The sequence below is a fragment of the Apodemus sylvaticus genome, chromosome 1 (genome assembly GCF_947179515.1).
Source record: "Apodemus sylvaticus chromosome 1, mApoSyl1.1, whole genome shotgun sequence".
Classification (NCBI taxonomy): domain Eukaryota; kingdom Metazoa; phylum Chordata; class Mammalia; order Rodentia; family Muridae; genus Apodemus; species Apodemus sylvaticus.
In genome coordinates this window covers 34899376-34918111 of record NC_067472.1, presented here as the reverse complement: position 1 = coordinate 34918111, position 18736 = coordinate 34899376, and the positions used below count along the sequence as shown (strand labels likewise).

At 43.6% G+C, this 18736-nt stretch overlaps 1 protein-coding gene across 1 annotated transcript; it reads left to right on the top strand.

Annotated features, from left to right (window-relative positions):
* The first annotated feature begins 5612 nt into the window (after positions 1-5612).
* Kcnv2 (potassium voltage-gated channel modifier subfamily V member 2) lies at positions 5613-16132 on the top strand. Its single transcript, XM_052172719.1, has 2 exons — positions 5613-7019; positions 15851-16132. Exons 1-2 carry the CDS (start codon positions 5613-5615, stop codon positions 16130-16132), a joined length of 1689 nt encoding a protein of 562 aa, XP_052028679.1.
* Positions 16133-18736: the final 2604 nt, after the last annotated feature.

The following is an 18736-nucleotide window of genomic DNA, read 5'->3' as shown; positions in this document are numbered from 1 at the left end:
ATGGCCCCATTTGTTCACAATATATTTATGTGGAAAAATCTCCCCAAAGGGTAAATTTAGAAAAAAAATGTTTACAGTCCAGATTTCAGGTAAACAATTTAGGCACATGACACATTAAACTCTTCTAAAAATCACCAATGGTTCAATGGGGACAAAAGAGCAAAACTCAAGAACAGATAATTCTCAGGAAAAGAAATATCACAGATCTTAAGCACATGAATGAATGTTCATGACCATAAAACAAAACAAAACAAACTACGTTTGCAATGGGAGGCAAGCAGTGGTGAGAGGCACAATTAGTTAAAAAACTCAGTAACAGAGCACACATCCGACATTATCAGGACTTGGTTTCAGCCCTTTCCCACAACAAAAACAAAATGAAATCAAATTAATACTAGCACATATACTTTCATTTGTACCTAAAGTAACAATACATTTTATCCACTGATAGGGGATTATAATCTGGGAAATCTTTAAAAGGGGAAAATCTTGGCACTGTCAATCAGTTATAGGTGAGTAGTTTTCATCTAAACAATTCCATCTCTAACAACTTACTCCTCATCTACCCCAAATATGTAGAAACGTAAATACGTACAATGTCATACATGGCTCCATTGGTTTTGTTGTAATTGTTGTTTTGTTTCTAAGAGAAAAAAAAGGATAAAATAACCTAATTGTCTTCTACCATGTCATGTGTTCTAGTTGGGTGATAAAAATACTCTGATCAAAAACAATGTGGAAAAGGAGAAGATGTGTTTGGCTTACACTTAGCAGTCACAGCCCATCATTTTGGAGAAAGTCAAGGAAGGAACCTGGATCAGGCAAACTTGCTATTTCACACAGCATTACCTCTAATCCAGGAACTCCCTTCACTCCTAAATAAGTACAGCAGGAACAATGGAGGATGCTGCTAGCTAACTGGCTCCTAGGCTCAGGCTTAGCTTTTTCCATACAGCCTAAGGGATGGCACCTCCCGCAGTAGGCTGGTCCCTCCTACATCAACTAATAATCAAGGCAAGACAATCCCCCAAAGACATATTCATAGGCCAATCTGACCTGAGAAATCCCCCATGGGTAACTCTAGGCTGAGCCAGGTTGACAGTTAAAGCTAATTGGGGAAGACCACTTAGAAAATGTCTTCAAAATGAAATAATTATGTTAATGTATTGAAACGCCTTCAAAATGCATAGTTACCTGGAAAAGCAGCAGTGTATCATGTCCTGTGACTTGTGTTAATGGTGAGCTGATCATATAAAGATGGGCAGATATTTTTATTGTATGTTCAAATATTCCTGGGGAAAAAATGGCCAGAAAACAGTAAGAGTGTTTGCTTCCTTGAAGGTAACCTGACAGACAGCTAGAGGCTGTGGTGGGAAAATGGATTATTTCTACCATAATGAACCTTTGGAGCTCCTGAAGTTTTAAGATGAGTATGTATGAGCTAATCAAAACAAATTGAATTGCAAAGTGAATTCCCATTCAGAACAAATCTTTTCCTGCTCTACACCTCACCTGTTCCCTCGTTTTTTTTTTTATCAACATCTTTGCTTACATGTATCACTACTAAGGAACAATGAGCTCCTCTTGTGGTATCCCTCTCCCTTCCATGTTTCCACCTCAGCATTTGAAAGTCTTCTGAAAGGTAAAAACCCTCTCCCTGGAAAGAAGCCTGACACATTTGAAGAAGACTTTACAAACTTCTTTCATTCAGTTCTGGGATTCTATTTCGAAACCTGTCCTTATCTTTTAAAGCATTGGTTCTCAACCTGTGGGTCACGACCTTTTTTGGGAAGGAGGTTGAGTAACCATTTAACAGAAGTCAACTAACACCATCAGGAACCCCAGATGTTAATACTATGATTCATAACAGTAGCAAAATTACAGTTATGAAGTAACAATGAATGGTTGGGGTTCACCACAACATGAGGAACAGGATTAAAGGGTCACAGCATGAGGACTATCCTTTTAAGGGAAAGAGGAAAGAAAAGAAAAGATCAGAGAGAAGGGGGAAGGGAGAAAAGGAGGGAAGAAGGGAGGGAGGGAGGGAGGGAGGGAGGGAGGGAAGAAGGGAGAGAGGGAGGGAAGGAGGGAGGGAGGGAGGGAGGGAGGGAGGGAGGGAGGGAGGGAGGGAGGAGGAAAGAGAGAGAAATGGTGGTACAGACCTGACTCCAGTGCGGCGGTGTTAGGGACAGGAAGAAGCTTAAGGACCTGTAGATTCTATGACCTCATAATGGTCTTGCCACTATTCCATGAGTACATATTGCCTAGCAAGTCAGTATGGTTTTTGATTGGATGAAGGGCCTGCTTCACAGGAATGTTATGCTTTACTGTAATCCTGGTCAAAAACCCATGGCTGAGAAAGGTTATTGGCCCGGGAATAGAACCTGCTCTTGTTATTTTGCCTAAATAGTCATGGGTGTCAAATTGCCTTCCAAATATTTATGCTTATACCCAGAGACCTGTGGCAAGTTTCTGTAGGGAAGAGCAGTAAACAACAAGACATATAACTGTTCAATGTACTGAGAATAAGGGATCAGCTCCATGTAGGACAGCTAAGCAATCACACCAGCACCAAGGCTCAGGGGACATCTGAGAAAAGGAAGAATGCAAATTGAAAGGCTCAGGGGGAGTGCTTGAAATGCCATCTTCTGGACCTGGCATGGCTGACGATCACAATCATGAACTCATAACAGCTGTGGTTACCTATATAAGATCTACATAAGATCATGCCAGACAAAACTGTGACATAGACTGAGAAGGCAATCTCCAGGCCCTACCTCTTACTGGGGAGCTATTCGCAATGAGTAGCAACTTACTCTTTTGGGGGGATGTGTCCACTGATTCTTTTCCCATGATCTGTTGCTGGATTTCCCTTTCTCATACACATATAGGCAGCATTAATTGTAGTAGGTATGGTGGTTTTAACGAGAACTGTCCCCCTTAGACTCACTAAATGTTACATTTGGTCACCAGTTGGTGCCATTGCTTGGGAAGATGAATGAGGTTCAGCCTTGTTGGAAGAAAGATGTGCAGGAGAGGCGGTGCTGGCTTTGAGAGTAGGTAGCCTCCTGCTACTTATACTTTGCTCTTTTATGCCAGAGGTTGAAGACGTGGTCTATCAGCTTCATCCTCTGGTCCCTGTATAGCCCTGCTCTTCTGTTAGGTATCCTTTCTGTGGAACCATAAAGCCACAGAATGCTTCTGTTCAGTTGCCTTGGTCATGGTAGCTCATCAGAGCAAGGGAAGGGTACCTAATACAGTAAATAATACAAAAAGGAAAGGAAGAAATGACCTTGGAAGGGGCCAGCTTGGGGGGGGGGGACAAAGGGAGGGGAAATGGAAGAGAAGGGTGTGATCATGTTCTGTTGCATACTTCTACGCAAATCTTAAAAGGAGAAGGGAGCAATAGTGGTATAAAGTTTGTGGGAGTGACCAACTGATAACTGATTCAAGTTAAGGCCCACTCCATGAAATGAAACTAGGCACTGCTCGTTGTCTAGGATCCTGAGACCATAGGCCAGGGATCTAAGGGAAAAGCCATATACTGTTGTTCTGCTAAAGGGGTGTGGCAATAAAATGACTCCTAACAATATTCTCTTACATCCATAGATCTGTGCCTCACTGAACCACCATCACAGAGGCTTCCTCCCATGGCACATGGGAACAAAGCCAGGGACCCATATCCAAATATGGAGAGAGTGAGATACCTTGAAACATTCAGGCCTAAAAGGGGTGTCACTATCAATTTCCTCCCCTCAGGCCTCAGGGAGCTCTGCAGAAGAGGAGGCAGAAAGATTGTAAGAAGCGGAGATGAAGGACACCAAAGACTAAGGATCTTCTAGGCACGATGAGACTGGAGCCCATATGAATTCCCAGAGACGGTGACCGTGGCAGCATGCACAGAGCCTACCTACATGGGCCTGCACCACATGGGGTCCTAGAGATGAAAGCCGTGGACACACGCCCTCATCCTGTCATAGAAGCTCTCTCCAATGGCTAGGCACTTGCAAAGGAAAAACTAGTTTTCTCTAAGGGAGACTCATAGGGGAAACAAACCACTCTTAGGGGTAGACCCTATGCCCAGCTGTAGATGGCCAACACAAAACTATCTCAATAGTATCTTCAGAGGTTCTTTGTCTTAAAATGTTAAGTCAGGGCTTTTTTTTTACCTTACAGATCCTCCTCCTTTATGAACGTACTATGGTTTCTCCCTCTGTGTGTGTGTGTGTGTGTGTGTGTGTGTGTGTGTGTGTGTGTGTGTGTGGTGTCTATCTGTGGTGTGTGTATGTGGTGTCTGTATCTGTGATGTGTGTGTGTGGTGTCTGTGATGTGTGTGTGTGTGTGTGTGGTGTCTATGTGTGTGGTATCTGTGTGTGTGGTGTCTATATGGGGGGCGAGGGGGGTTGTGGTATCTGTGTATGGTGTCTGTGTGTGTCCGGGTGTGTGTGTGTCTGTGTATGGTGTCTGTGTATGTGTCCGTGTGTGTGTGTGTGTATGTGTGTGTGTGTGTGTGTGGTGTCTATGTGTGTGATATCTGTGTGTGTGTGTGTGTGTGTGATATCTGTGTGTCCGTGTGTGTCCGTGTGTCTCTGTGTGTGTGATGTCTATATGGGGGGGCAAGGGGGGTTGTGGTATCTGTCTGTGTATGGTATCTGTGTGTGTGTGTGTGTGTGTGGTATCTATGTGTGTGGTATCTGTGTGTGTGGTGTCTGTGGGGGGGTAAGGGGGATTTTGGTCTCTCTGTGTGTGTGTATGGTGTCTGTGTGTCTGTGTGTGTCTGTGTGGGATGCTCATGTGTCTCTGGGTCTACATGCATTTCTTCTTTTTCTTCTGCTCTTTTTCTTTGTGGTCACTGTGTCATACTCTGGTTTATTTTTATTATTATTTCTTACATGCCTGTTTCCCACTCCCCAAGGAGAGACAGAAAGGGAGTGAATTTGAATGGGTGGGTAGGTGGGAAGGAACTGGGAGGACTGGGGAAGGGGAAACTGTAATCAAGAGTATATAGTATGAAAACAATCTATTTTCAATAAAAAAGAAAATTCTAGAGGATCTAAACAAAGGGTCCTAAACTGACTAGTCACAAGGTCAGCTCTCTGCTGTCATTACTTTCCAGGGTGGGTTTTCTGAGGACAGGGGCTTCAATCTCAAATTTTAAGGATGAAGACGGGGCATCCATAGTCTCTAGCTAATTCGGTTGATTTTATCTCACTCAGCACACATACCCTAAACACTTTCCCAGGGCAAGGCTGACCGGCATTTTTATTAGCAATAATCTCTGCCTCCTTCTGATTATCTGGAGATTTAAGACCATGTAATCGCCCTCCACGTCAGAGGGGGTGGAGGGGAGAACGAACTGGCTAAGAGGCCCAAATCCCTCTTAACACTTCTTCCCTATCAGCAAGATTAGCGCACTCAAGTCTCTCTGCCACTAGTATTCAGATCTGGCAGGCTAGCCTGGACTTTTTCAGGCCAGGGGGAAGAGCAGCTTTGAGGTGAATGTCTGGGGCCCCGGGTTGCTGGGTTCTCTAAAACAGTGCTGGGCTGTGGTGAGCTCTTCAGGGATCCTAGACAGAGCGGAGAGACGGGCAAGGGATCTGAATCCGGCCACCATGCTGAAACAGAGCAACGAGAGGAGATGGTCCTTGAGCTACAGGCCCTGGAGTACCCCAGAGACGGAGGACGTGCCCATCACTGGGAGCAACCAACACCGCAGGAGCATCTGCTCCTTGGGAGCCCGCACTGGCTCTCAGGCCAGCATCGCACCACAGTGGACTGAGGGCAACTACAATTACTACATTGAGGAAGATGAGGACGGTGGGGAGGAGGGGGAGGACTGGAAGGATGATCTTGCCGAAGAGAACCAGAAGCCGGAATGCCCCACAGGCCCACTGGATGGCCACACTGACACTCCAGCCCAACTGTCCACGCTCAAAGTGAATGTAGGCGGCCACACCTACCAGCTGGAATGCTGTGAGCTGGCCAACTACCCCAAAACGCGCCTGGGTCGCCTGGCTACCTCCACCAGCCGCAGCGGCCAGCTGGGCCTGTGTGACGACTACGAGGCACAGACAGATGAGTACTTCTTTGACCGTGACCCGGCGGTCTTCCAGCTCATCTACAACTTCTACACATCGGGGGTGTTGCTGGTGCGAGACGAGCTGTGTCCACGCAGCTTCCTGGAGGAGCTGGGCTACTGGGGCGTGAGGCTCAAATACACGCCACGCTGCTGTCGCATCTGCTTCGAGGAGCGGAGGGACGAACTGAGCGAGCAACTGAAGATCCAACGGGAGCTGCGTGCGCAGGCGCAGGCCGAGGAGGCCGAGGAGCTCTTCCGGGATATGCGCTTCTACGGACCACAGCGCAGGCGCCTCTGGAACCTCATGGAGAAGCCCTTTTCATCCGTGGCCGCCAAGGCCATGGGGGTGGCCTCCAACCTCTTCGTGCTCATCTCCGTGGTGGCCCTGGCGCTCAACACGGTGGAGGAGATGCAGCACCAGGCAGAGCAAGGCACGGGTGGTGGGGACCCCAGGCCGATCTTGGAGCACGTGGAGATGCTGTGTGTGGCTTTCTTCACTCTGGAGTTCCTGCTGCGCCTCGCCTCCACCCCCAACCTGAGGCGCTTTGCACGCAGCGCCCTCAACCTGGTGGACCTGGTGGCCATCCTGCCTTTCTACCTGCAGCTGCTGCTCGAGTGCTTCACGAGCGAGGACCAGGGGCACGGCAAGGGCTCCCCACGAGAACACGACCTGGAGACCGTGGGCCGTGTGGGCAAGGTGGGCCAGGTCCTGCGCATCATGCGCCTCATGCGCATCTTCCGCATCCTCAAGCTGGCTCGCCACTCCACGGGTTTGCGGGCCTTCGGCTTCACGCTGCGCCAGTGCTACCAGCAGGTGGGCTGCCTGATGCTCTTCATCACGATGGGCATCTTCTCCTTTTCTGCAGCTGTCTACTCAGTGGAGCACGACGTTCCTGGTACCAACTTCACCAGCATCCTCCATGCCTGGTGGTGGGCCGCGGTGAGTAGCATGGCACTCGGGCATCTGCATCCTTTCTATCAGCACAACACATTCTGTGACCCCACCCCATCCCACCCCACCCCCAATTCTTTAGTCATCAGCCTTGTCAAGCTTGTGTCTTGATCTTTCCTGGTCTTGCTAAAGGATAGAGCACCTCTTCACCACACAGTGGCCTCTAACAAAACCTAGATGGATATTATAAGGTTGGATCAACATCAAGATTGTAGTGTATTAACTGAAGTTTACATGGTCCTAAAATTTTTTAAATCCAGATTTGATCCTAAAAGCCTTGTCAGAGAGCTGGTTAGGTGTTGCATGAATCCTGTAATCCCTGCCCTGTGGAGAGAGGAGGACCAGCAATTCAAGGCCATCTTTGGTCAGAGAGCCCACATGTTAAGAGGCTGTGAGATGAGAGGTATGAGATGGGGTTACTGAGACCCCCATCTAAAAAAAAAACAAAACAAAAAACAAAAAACAAACAAAACCACAAAACAACAACAAAAAGAAAAAAGAAAAATTTGACAGGCAGAATTTAAGAAAATTGAAAAACGATTCCTGTTTTGTGCATTCAGTATGGCTCAGTCACCACTTATTGGACGCTTCCTATCCTAAATAGTTTATAAAACTGATTTCATGTAAACATAACAAACACACGGCCTTTGTCGCTATTTCTTTTAAGAGGACAAGAAGTAGCATCAATTTGTGAAGGACACTAGAGCTACGTTCCAGAAGAGGGTGAGTTTTGGCTGAGCAACACTGATCCTGAGAACTAACTGCCTCTTGTTCTAGCTCAGTCTAAAATATGTCTGTCCTACTCTGACTTCCATGCCCTTCCCTTGTGTCTTGCAAGCTTTAGGTCTTTGTCACACCTTGCCTAAACTGACTTAGTATCTAAGTTATTGTCTGCATAGCAACCCGTGCCATTTACTTAAAAGGCCTACTTCTGGTCTATTAAATGAATCCTTGAAAGTTGCTAACCAACTCATCTCAGAGCACTGAGTAATTGAATTGATCCTTGTTTTTTCTTCTTTAAAGACATTAAATAAAAATGAAAAGAGCAGTTATTTACATCACTGAGGATGCCAGCCTATAGTCTGGTATAATATTTTGAGATAAACTAACCCCAGGACTACTGACAGAGCAGCCTACTGTGATGGGAGACTTAGTAGGGACTAGCCTCCAATATTCCAGAAATTAACCATGATTCTGAGTAATTAATGTGAGATTTCATCCCATGATTCTGAGTAATTAATTAATGTGAAATGTCATTCCCTTTCCTCATTCCCAAGCCTCTAGGAGAGGAAGTTGGACTTGATGTTCCCTAAGGTTCAATGATCTTCCTTCCTTTTCAACCTTAAAGTCAGTGGAACTTTCCTCAACGGCAGGTGCTCTCAGGCTCTCCTGAACGGGCTTGTCAGCGGCTGCTGCTCTGATCATTCCATCTGATATCCCAGGAGATGAAAGGTCATCTCCATAGTAGATAAACCATGCGGCAGATGGAGCTCACGGAGGATGATTTGTCCCCAGCAAATGACATTTACTTTGGAGGTGCTGAAAGTGGGAAAGCAAAGAGTAAATCCACACGCTGACGATATAATACAGAGTTTAAAGTCAACGTTTTATTCCTCTAGAGATCTTAAAAGGGTATCATGTATAGGCAGCAGTATTTTGGGACCTTCAGATAGTTTTAACCCACAGTAGTTATGTCATATATGCTAATATAGCTATACTAATATAAATACTTTTGTTAGACCTGTTAATGCTATTAATTTTTTACTTTTAAAAACAGTTCTGATATTCATGCCCATTGGTCTCTTGATTTCCTGTACTGATTTTTGGCTAAGAAATTCATTTTATTCAAAATTAGTGTTTTTTTCAAAAGATAAAATTTACAACAAAAACCACCATTTGTTTTTCTACCTGTTAAATAGTTTACCTATTATTGTTTTAACCAATGTGAGGAGTTTGAGGGCGTAGAGCTCGTATCTTTATCAAACATTTTTTTTTACACACTAAATCTCATATATTCTGATTTCCCTATTTACCAACCTTACCCCACACCAATGATCTTTATCCATTTTATTCTTGGATGTCTACAGTACCAATCTTCATAAGGTACACAAGTGACTGATAACGTGTGATTTCTTCCTGGGCACAGGAAGAGCACAGGAAGAACTATTTCCTTGATTATTCTAGGACCCGTGGCATTCCGCAGAACAGATGCTATGAACTCAGCTCTTCTTGGTACTTTGATTATCTTGCCTGTTGTGTACTTATGCATTGTATTATCAGGAGCTAGGAGGACAGAACAGCATGAAATGATAGGCACCAAGTGTCCTGCTTCTGAAGTGTAGCTATAAAATGAGAGGATGTGGACTAACTATTAGGATCAATGCTTTGTGTAATCCACAAAGGTTCATCTTCTTCACTGAGAGTCTGCAGTGTGCCAGGTCATACCCTAAACAGTAAGCATCGAACGATGCCCAGGGAGGAATCATCCCATTATTGTGTTTGCATTTTAGTGCAGACAGAAACAATCATTTCTGGTATCAATGAGGGAAAACTTGGGAGAGCATTTGGAGATGAGATGATATTGAGATCAACTTGAACTATGGAAAGAAATTCATTTAAATCCACATGACTAGACAGACTGAGAATCTGAGAAGTGGAATTTTGACATGCTAATTAAAAATGTAAATACAAATCAAGAAATGGGATCTTAAAAGGGACTGGCCCACAAGTATTTTATTAATTATATAATTTTTTACCAGTGAACTGAATACAACCCCAAAATACATATACATTTGTTTACTTACAATTAATGTATAAGTTACTTACTGCCATAGCAAAGATGTATCATAATCCATGCCAACACTTGGTGACTTCAGGCATCAAGCATTCTTTTAGTGCATGAGAATAGCAGTGATCTCCTTAATCTGGGTATGGTAATGCATAATTTTAATCCTAGCATTTAGGAGGCAAAACCAGGTAGATCTCTGAGAGATTGAAGCAAGCCTGGTCTTCGTAGCAAGTGCCAAGTCATCTAGGACTGCACAGTGTGATCTTGTCTCAAAATAAAGAACTAAATGCTGATACACAACTAGTGTGAACGGTTTAAACTAGAAGTTCTTTTCACCTGGTGGTACTCACCCTCATGTCTGACCGTCTAACTGGGTGAAAGATGGTATGAAGATAGGATGAGGTAACTAGGCTACATGTCCTTTCTACTTCAACAGGCCTATCTCTACAACTGTGGCAAAGGTCAGGAGAGAAAGCACAAAGCTACCTATGCACACACTCTGCCATATCACTTTTGTTCATATTTGCTCAACTTGTTGGGCTGTAGATATCTATATTGCTCAACCCAAAGCAGGTCACGTGACCATGCTCAGGCAAGGGAGAGGGCAAATCAGCCCAGGATAGGAAAACTCTGTAAGATTAATAGAAATACCTTGACGATAGAGTGATACTATAAATTAGGTCCAATGATACAATCATTCAGTCATTCTCTTGTAGTCATATATTATTGCTCAAATATATTATAGTCATACACCCACACATCAAAATGTCCAGATAGAATAAAAAGAAATATTATAGATATTTTCTTTTCCTTTTTTTTCTTTGACACAGGTTCTCACAGTGTAACTGGCTGTCCTGGAACTCACTAACAGACCAGGATGGCCTTGAACTCCGGGTTCAAGTCCCACCTGCCTCTGCCTCCCAAATGTTAGAATTAAAGGTATGAGCTCCCACTCCTGGGTGTGATTGGCAGTCTCTTACACTACTCCAGAGCTGTGTTCTTTGTTCCTCATAATGACATACAGATTTTCCAACCCATTCTATGCATGTTTTGTCCCTTACCAGAATGTATAGAACAACTCCTAAGCTGATCTGCTTTTAATATCATCCCTCTTTCTAATGCCAAGAATCTGTCAACCCTCTAATTCAGTTCAGGGTTTTAAGAGAAATAAGTCACTTCTGTTATTATAAAAGATTTTTAGTTGTTGGACAGATCTTATATCTGCAAGAGCGAATCCCTTGTGGAGCCTTTGGTATACAATTGCTCATGTAGTAATATGGAAGATAGACCCCTCTCATCTGTCAGATGCTGGTTATTTGTGAACACTGATGTAATAAAAAAACCACATATAACATATTAGCCTTTATTAAGTAATTAATAAATAGAACCTTCCACATTTAACTAGCTGATATGGTATTACATGCAAGCAATTTCTCATTCCAAATCTATCTTAGAGGAAATTAATACAGAAGTCATCCCTTCTCTTCCAGGGCCTGATGTGTGTGTGTGTTGGGGGGGGGGGTGTTGTGAGACACACAGAAGGGGAAGTTTCTGACTCTGCAGATCAATAACCCATGCCTGGAGCAGTGCCAGTCATGGGGGCGGGGTCAGACTTGCCCAAGAGTAAGTAAATGAATCCTTTGGGTCAATAATAGCTCTGTGATAATGCTGTAACCATCAGCTTCCTGAATGGGTTTGTTTTCAAGTAAAAAGGCTGGTTGGACCTGCAGCCAACTATTTCCTTTGGACTCTTCCAGATCAAGTTAATGTTGCAGGAGTCAAAGTTTATGGCATAAACTCCTCACTTTGAAAACTCTCCCAAAAGGAAATTTACCTTAATCTGAGGCACCATATAATTGTGCCCCATAGAGATGGCTCCCATCTTTGTTTTCCTAAATGATAGTATCATTTCCTTGAAAATAGTTGGTTTATACAAGATCACTGAAATTTATTTTAATTGGCTGCTTAGAAAAGACAAATGTGAAGTGAATTAGGTTACAGTTGGGGAAATGGAAATCAAAGTGGGCGTATGCTGTGAGGAAAAAGATGCAGTTGTTAGGAGGTAGAAGAGAAAAAGTAGCAAATGAAGAGACTATTGGCCTTAGAACAGGAAGAAATGTGAGATGGTAGTGTTGTCAGACTTGGGCCCACAGGGGACGGCCTTCTGTAGCCATTGCAAATTTATATGGTGGCATCGTGAGGCAGACGCTAGGAGTATTGGGAATTTCAAACTATCTGAGCCAGATGATGGTAGTGGTGGTGGTGGTGGTGGTGGTGGTGGTGGTGGTGGTGGTGGTGATGGAGGTGTTAGTGGCAGCAGTGGTGGTAGAGGAAACCAGAATCAGTAACAGAGACTTTCATATCTCCTTCCTACCTCCCAGTCTCCATGCTTCTGCTCTGAAAAACGGCCAGCTAGGAAAACTGAGAAATGTAGACCATAAAAACCAAGTTGCAGAATTACAGAAAATGTCAAAGTTCTAGCTTCTTCGGAAAGAGTCACAAATGAAACAACAGCTCAAAGACACTTTGGTTTGTTGTCTTAGGGGCCCCAGCATGTGGAGTGGGCCCCCTTTTGTGTCTCTAAAGCATGGCCCTCTTTTACAAGATGACTTCAGTGCAATGTGATTGAGTATCAAAGGAATGGAGAGCATCAGATAAGCTGGAGATGCATAGAGCATTTTTTTGTGTGTTTTTGGTTTTGGTTTTTGGTTTTTTCGAAACAGGGTTTCTCTGTATAGCCCTGGCTGTCCTAGAACTCACTCTGTAGACCAGGCTGGCCTCAAACTCAGAAATCCACCTGCCTTTTCCTCCCAGAGTGCTGGGATTACAGGCATGTGCCACCACCACCCGGCTTGCATAGGACATCTTTACTGTCTGGTTTTCTGTAGATAGACTCCGGACTTTCATCCATGGATTTGCCTTAGCTCAGGGCAGTCTTCTCCTTTCTGTATCACCTACAGTCATGATACACCTGTGACACACAGTAATGTCCAAATGAGAGTAACTGTTTAGTGTTGAGCTCATTCTTCAGAACCCTTTGAGGACTTTCCCCAAAGTAGTTGCATTCAATATTTCTGAGGAAAGCAACTGACAACAAAATTAATTATCAGGATGTGTACAGGCATACTCATTTTCTGGGTCTTCAGTCATCTATGGAGATGTAACATGTTCTATGGAATCTACAGAAACTTTCCTAAACCAGGAAATCCCAAATCCTACCCTAAGAGCAAGGGAAGAGAAGGAGGTTACAATCAGAAATAGTAGTACATGCCTTTAATCCAAATACTTGGGAGGCAGAGGCAGGCATATCTCTGTGAGTTCTAAGCCAGTCCGGTCCACATAATGGGTTCTAAAACAGCCAGAGCTACAGAGTGAGATCCTGTCTCTAAGGTTAAAAAAAAAAATAAATAAAGAAATAAAATAAAATAAAAATTAAAAAAGTAAAAAATAAAAAAATAAATAAAAGGAACAATGTTACATATTGAATCAGTGAATCAAATTATTCACAAAACAGAATGGAGAACAACTCTACGTTTTGACCGTATTCCTGGGAACCAGACACATGTAGCTTCCTAGCAGAAGAGGTCTCTTCTCTGAAACTGGAAATCTAAGATACTTAAGATTTTTCAGACCCGATTATGCATAACAGATATTTGTTCTTATTTAAGACAAATAAATTTGCTTTTGACTTCTCCCTCAAAGTTCAGCCAAGAAACAAAAATAAGAATGATGTAATTATACTATTATCTCAAAAAGAAAAGAAAAAAAATGAAAAGGTCTTGATAATTTATGGGAAACAAAACTCAAAGAAAGTGAGGTTGGGGGTGAAGCTAAGCCAGTATGGGAATTAATCAAAAGCGTAATAACACTTTGTCTTAACCATTCCTTTCCTCTTTGTCCTCCTAGCCCCACTTCCCACCACACATACCATTGGACCCTTGTGTATCTGACTAAATGCAAGACCCTCTCCTTTGTATCATATTATACAACTACACCTTCCTATCACTTGTCCCAGTAACCAAACTCTCTTCAGTGGTCTCTATGGAGAATCAGTTGACTGGTCATCCGGGGGTGTAAGTAATAGTAAGAGATGAAAACCACAGCTAAGCTCTCACACCTCAAGAGAGGTGTGACTCTGGTATGGCCAGCGACAAAAGACATGTATGCAGGCACATACACAGGTACACATACAGACATGGAGATGAACCAAAAGTGCTCATCTCTGGTTCTCTGCTCATTATGTTCTCATCCAGAGTGTGGGAAAAGAAAATATCCTCTACCAAAAATCTCCCTCACCCTGTAGTCACCCAAAGTCTGAAGAGCCTATTTCTACAGCCTCTGGGTCTCACAGACACTAAAGAGGTGAAGTTCGGGAAGAGTATGCTCCATAAGTGTATGTGTTTGCTTCTCTTGAGCTAGGGCCAGCTTTAAGGCAGTACCTCAGGTCTCCCTCATGAATGAGCGCCTACAGCCTGTGAGTAAATACATCATGGATTCCTATTACAACCACACAAGGTGGGCAATATTATTATTATATCTATTATATGTCAAAAATAGAAACTGAGGCAGAGAGAATTTAGCTGCTTTGCCCAAAACCCACACAGTTGTGAAGTAGCTTTGGACCAGGAACATCAGGTATGGTCCTTCTTTCTTTAACCCTGTCTAAGCCGCCCTGCCTCTGCCATGCTTGCTTGTATTCTACAGTGGCAAAAGTGCCCTTCCTTGGAGACATACCTTTCCCTGTCTGTGGGCTGGATGGGTCTGTGGCGCTTTGCCGCTGGCTTTGCCCAGATGACTCCTCTATCCATTTCGTTCTAATCAATCAGCCACATTTGAAGGTTCAGACTAACCTTTGCATCCTTAGCACAAAAAGTGCTTACATCTCTGAGCCAAAGGAGGCCATCTGAGTGTATCGAGAGAGTGACTTTGTATAATTACTGCCACCTGTTGGAAGCTCGGGACAAGCATCACACAAACCCATGGCACAGCAAGCAGGCCTGGAGTTGGGCAACAGGAAGCTTTTACCACTGCAAGCAACAGCCCTGCTTCAGAGGTTTCCGGTGACTTAATCTAGGGAGCAATGGAAGCACAGGAGACATAGAAATAGCCCCTCCCCCCGGGGCTCCCCCACGGTTTGCTCTGGCTGTACTAAGTGGTAACTAATCCTGCGGGGATCTGCATTTTAAACAGGAAGCTTGTTAACTGAAATACATCTTTAATTAGTGGGATTTAAAACAGGGTGACAAGAATGAAGAGATGAATTTCATGAAGGATGGATATAGTTTTGTTCTGGGAGGTCTTCTGAGGGCCCCTTTGCAAAGCAATGGGTGTGTTTCTCCACCTGTGTCAAATTAAAGGGTCTCCATTGAAAAGCCAGTTAAAGTACACAACAGCTCTGGGCAGTGTTACAGTTATCCCTTTTAAAGATGAGGGGAGCACAGGAGAGGTAGTTGGCACCCTGGGTGCCTGATACAGTGCCCACTGCTTTGTATTTAGTTTGGCATTCCATCTTTACTAAAACCCTGAGAGATGGTTCCAGTGTCTAAATGTATGTCCCAAGATCCACCAGCTGGGAAGGGTCAATCTGGACTTGAACACTCATCTGGTTGCTTTGAAACTCAGGTTTTTTCTCAGACATTCATAATGAAAGTGAATCCAGGGAATTCCCCTGTCCTAACATAGGCCCCAACTGGAAGAGGTGTGCAAACAAGACAATTATTGCACACATAATATGCTAGGAAGTCGGTATGTGTTACATAAATGCTTGTTCCTACAGCTCCTTAAACGTTGTTCCTATTTCCCTGCATATACAAACACTGGCATGCCACAGGCAGGATTTGAAGCAGTCTTTTAGCTCCTCGGCTTGTATTCCTTACATGACATAGTCCTTCAGGCAGCCCTGAAAGCTGCCTCCATGGGAGCTCTAGCAGTTTTCCTGTGCACCTACAGGGTGGTGGGGCTCTTTACTGCAGGCTCCTCCTCCTCTCCCTTCTCAGTGCTAACCATGCCATACTGCTTTCCTTCCCTTTAGGTAAGCATCTCCACCGTGGGCTATGGAGACATGTATCCAGAGACCCACCTGGGCAGGCTTTTTGCCTTCCTCTGCATCGCCTTTGGGATTATACTCAACGGGATGCCCATTTCCATCCTCTACAACAAGTTCTCCGATTACTACAGCAAGCTCAAAGCTTACGAGTACACCGCTATCCGTAGGGAACGAGGAAAGGTGAATTTTATGCAGAGAGCCACAAAGAAAATGGCTGAATGTTTATCTGGAAGTCATGCACAGTTTGCCACAAGGCAAGAGAATTAAGGCCTCATTAGGACGCGAGGCTTGTAGAACCCAACGAATTTCAAAGCTTCATTGTTTCTTTTAAAATTATGGTCCTCTCCTGGCAGCAGAAGGCCATGTGAAACCAGCGCGCACAAAGCATTCTGTTCAAAGTTCTAACTCTAAGAGTGCTCATTTGGGCCCAAACTCAAAATGACTCACATCACTCTTTAACTAGATTGTGTTTATGTATGATGTCAGTACTGGAAATGGCTCCGAGGAAGCAACATCTTAGATTTCTCTTTTAGATTCTCATGGCATCTAGCGTGATGCATATATTTAGCCATGAATTGACCGAAGATGATTTTTCTTAGTTCAGAGCCAGAGGAAAGGCCCTTAATTTTCCAAAGAATGGAACATCACAGTAGCAGCTGCATAAGCTTTGGAGTCAGACCGACCACTCAGCCAGAATCCGGAATCTACCAGCTGGATGGTTTATAGGAACTTTCTTCAACCCTCTGAGCCTTGGTCTCTTCAATTGGGAGATGGACAAAGTCTTAAGGATGAGTGTTGGGGTTGAAGATAACGTAAGTGCTCTGTACATGACAGCTGTTCAAAGAGTGTGAGTGGTATTGCCTGATACATTCTCAGTGCTTTACAACTAAAGGCCATTCTCCCCAGGTCACATTTGGAGACGTTTTGGATTGCCTCTATAGTTACAAAGGACAAGGCAGGTTCCTAGCATCTAGTAGATTGGAGAGACATGGGATGCTGAAGATTCCAACAGTGCACAGTAGCGTCTAGTACTGCACATTACTAGATGTCAGTAATGCCAGTGTTGAGGAACCTCTGTCTAAAATTACTATGGGAACCCAAATTTGGTCCACAGAAATTTCCTGTGTGTGTGAACCTCTCCCTCCCTTGAAAGGAGACCTCACTGTCCTCTCTCTTAATTCAGACTTCCATTCTTTCTGTTTCCCAGAAGAGGGTGACCGAGCAAAACTGCCTTCTCAACACTTGCTGCATGGCAAGCACTCAAAGACCTCTCTAGACTGAGGGTTGGAAACCAGTTTCCCTTGGGTCATTTCTCTCCTTGTAACCTTTCTTTTAATTCCTTTCTGGGTCCACCTGGCTCCTGTAAATTGAAGTCTTGAAATTGAACAGAGCACACAAAGATTTGCCCCCTATAACTGGAGCTTGTGATGCTATAGAATTCTTAAGGTATGGCTGCCCCATCTGGATCATATATAAGATTAATTGTGCTATTGACAATGGCAAATGTTAGAGACTATACATCTAGTCTGTAACTTCATTTAACCCTTAATGCATCCCTAAGTTAGATGTCGTGGTTGTTCCATTTAAGGAGAAATGGAGGCTTAGAAAGGTTAGGTGATCCAGCTACATTCACCTAGCCACTAAAATAGTGGGACTGGGCTTTAAGCTGAGGTTCACCTGAGACTGTTAGAAGTCTAAACGTGTGATGTTCATACATTACGACAAAGCACCTGAAAAAGTGTACTGTTCTAAGATTACTAAATCTAGGAGGTCACAGTATCGGTGCTGATTAGTTCTCATTTTCAACTTGATATACCCTAGAGTTACCTGGGAAGTGGGAACCTGAATTGAGAGATTGCTCTGATCAGAGTGATCTGTGACCATGGCTGTGTCTGTGAAAGGTTATCTTGACTGATAATTGCAAGGAATCTTGGCTTGACAAGTAAGCACTAGCACTTAGAAATGATTATTGTCTGAGGGTCTAGCCCACTGTGGGCGACATCATCCCTTGCAAGTGAGCCTAGGCTATATAAAAAAGTTAGATGAATGTGAGCCAGGCAACAAGTAAGCCAGTTAGCATCATTCCTCCAGAGTTTCTGCTTCAAGCTCTTGCCCTAATTTCTCTTAATGATGAACTTCAACCTAGAAATATAAGATGAAATATGCCCTTTCCTCCCCAAGTTGCTTTTGGTCATGGTGTTTCACAGCAACAACAAATCAGAAGAGTGTCTTACTCTGTTACAGAATACTATGGGTTGAGCAATATACTTATATATATATATATATATATATATATATATATATATATATATATATATAGTGTTTATTTCCCTCAGCTCTGGAGGTTAGAACTCCAAGATCAAGACACAGGGGTTGTAGGTTGAAGCTACTCTCTGCTGACAAGATGGTGCCTTTTTGGTACATTCTACAGAGAAGATTATGTCCTAAAAGCATAAGGCAAGTTCACTTAACACTGCCTCAAAGTATCTTCTAGGGCCCTAATTTCATAGCTCATGAAGGACAGCCTCATAGCTTAATCAGCCCTAAACACTTCAGCTCTTAATATGCCATGGTGACAAGACACCTGACTCATAGAGGGCCCTACTCAAGCCAAAGCAGAGAGTCAACTTGAATTTTAGATAAGCAGCAGTTTTTAATAGAAATATAGCTCAATAGAATATACTCCTTAAATTCAAATTTAATGACAAGTCTAGCATTTTGCTTTGTTAAATCTGATAATCCTGTACTATTGTTTTTTTAGAGGCAAAGTTTCTTCATTTGGTTAACCCCCAAGCCCTAAAACCAAACCCAAACAGCACACCCTTCAGCCAAGGGAATCTTCTCTTTCCTCTTGTCAAGACTACATAGAGG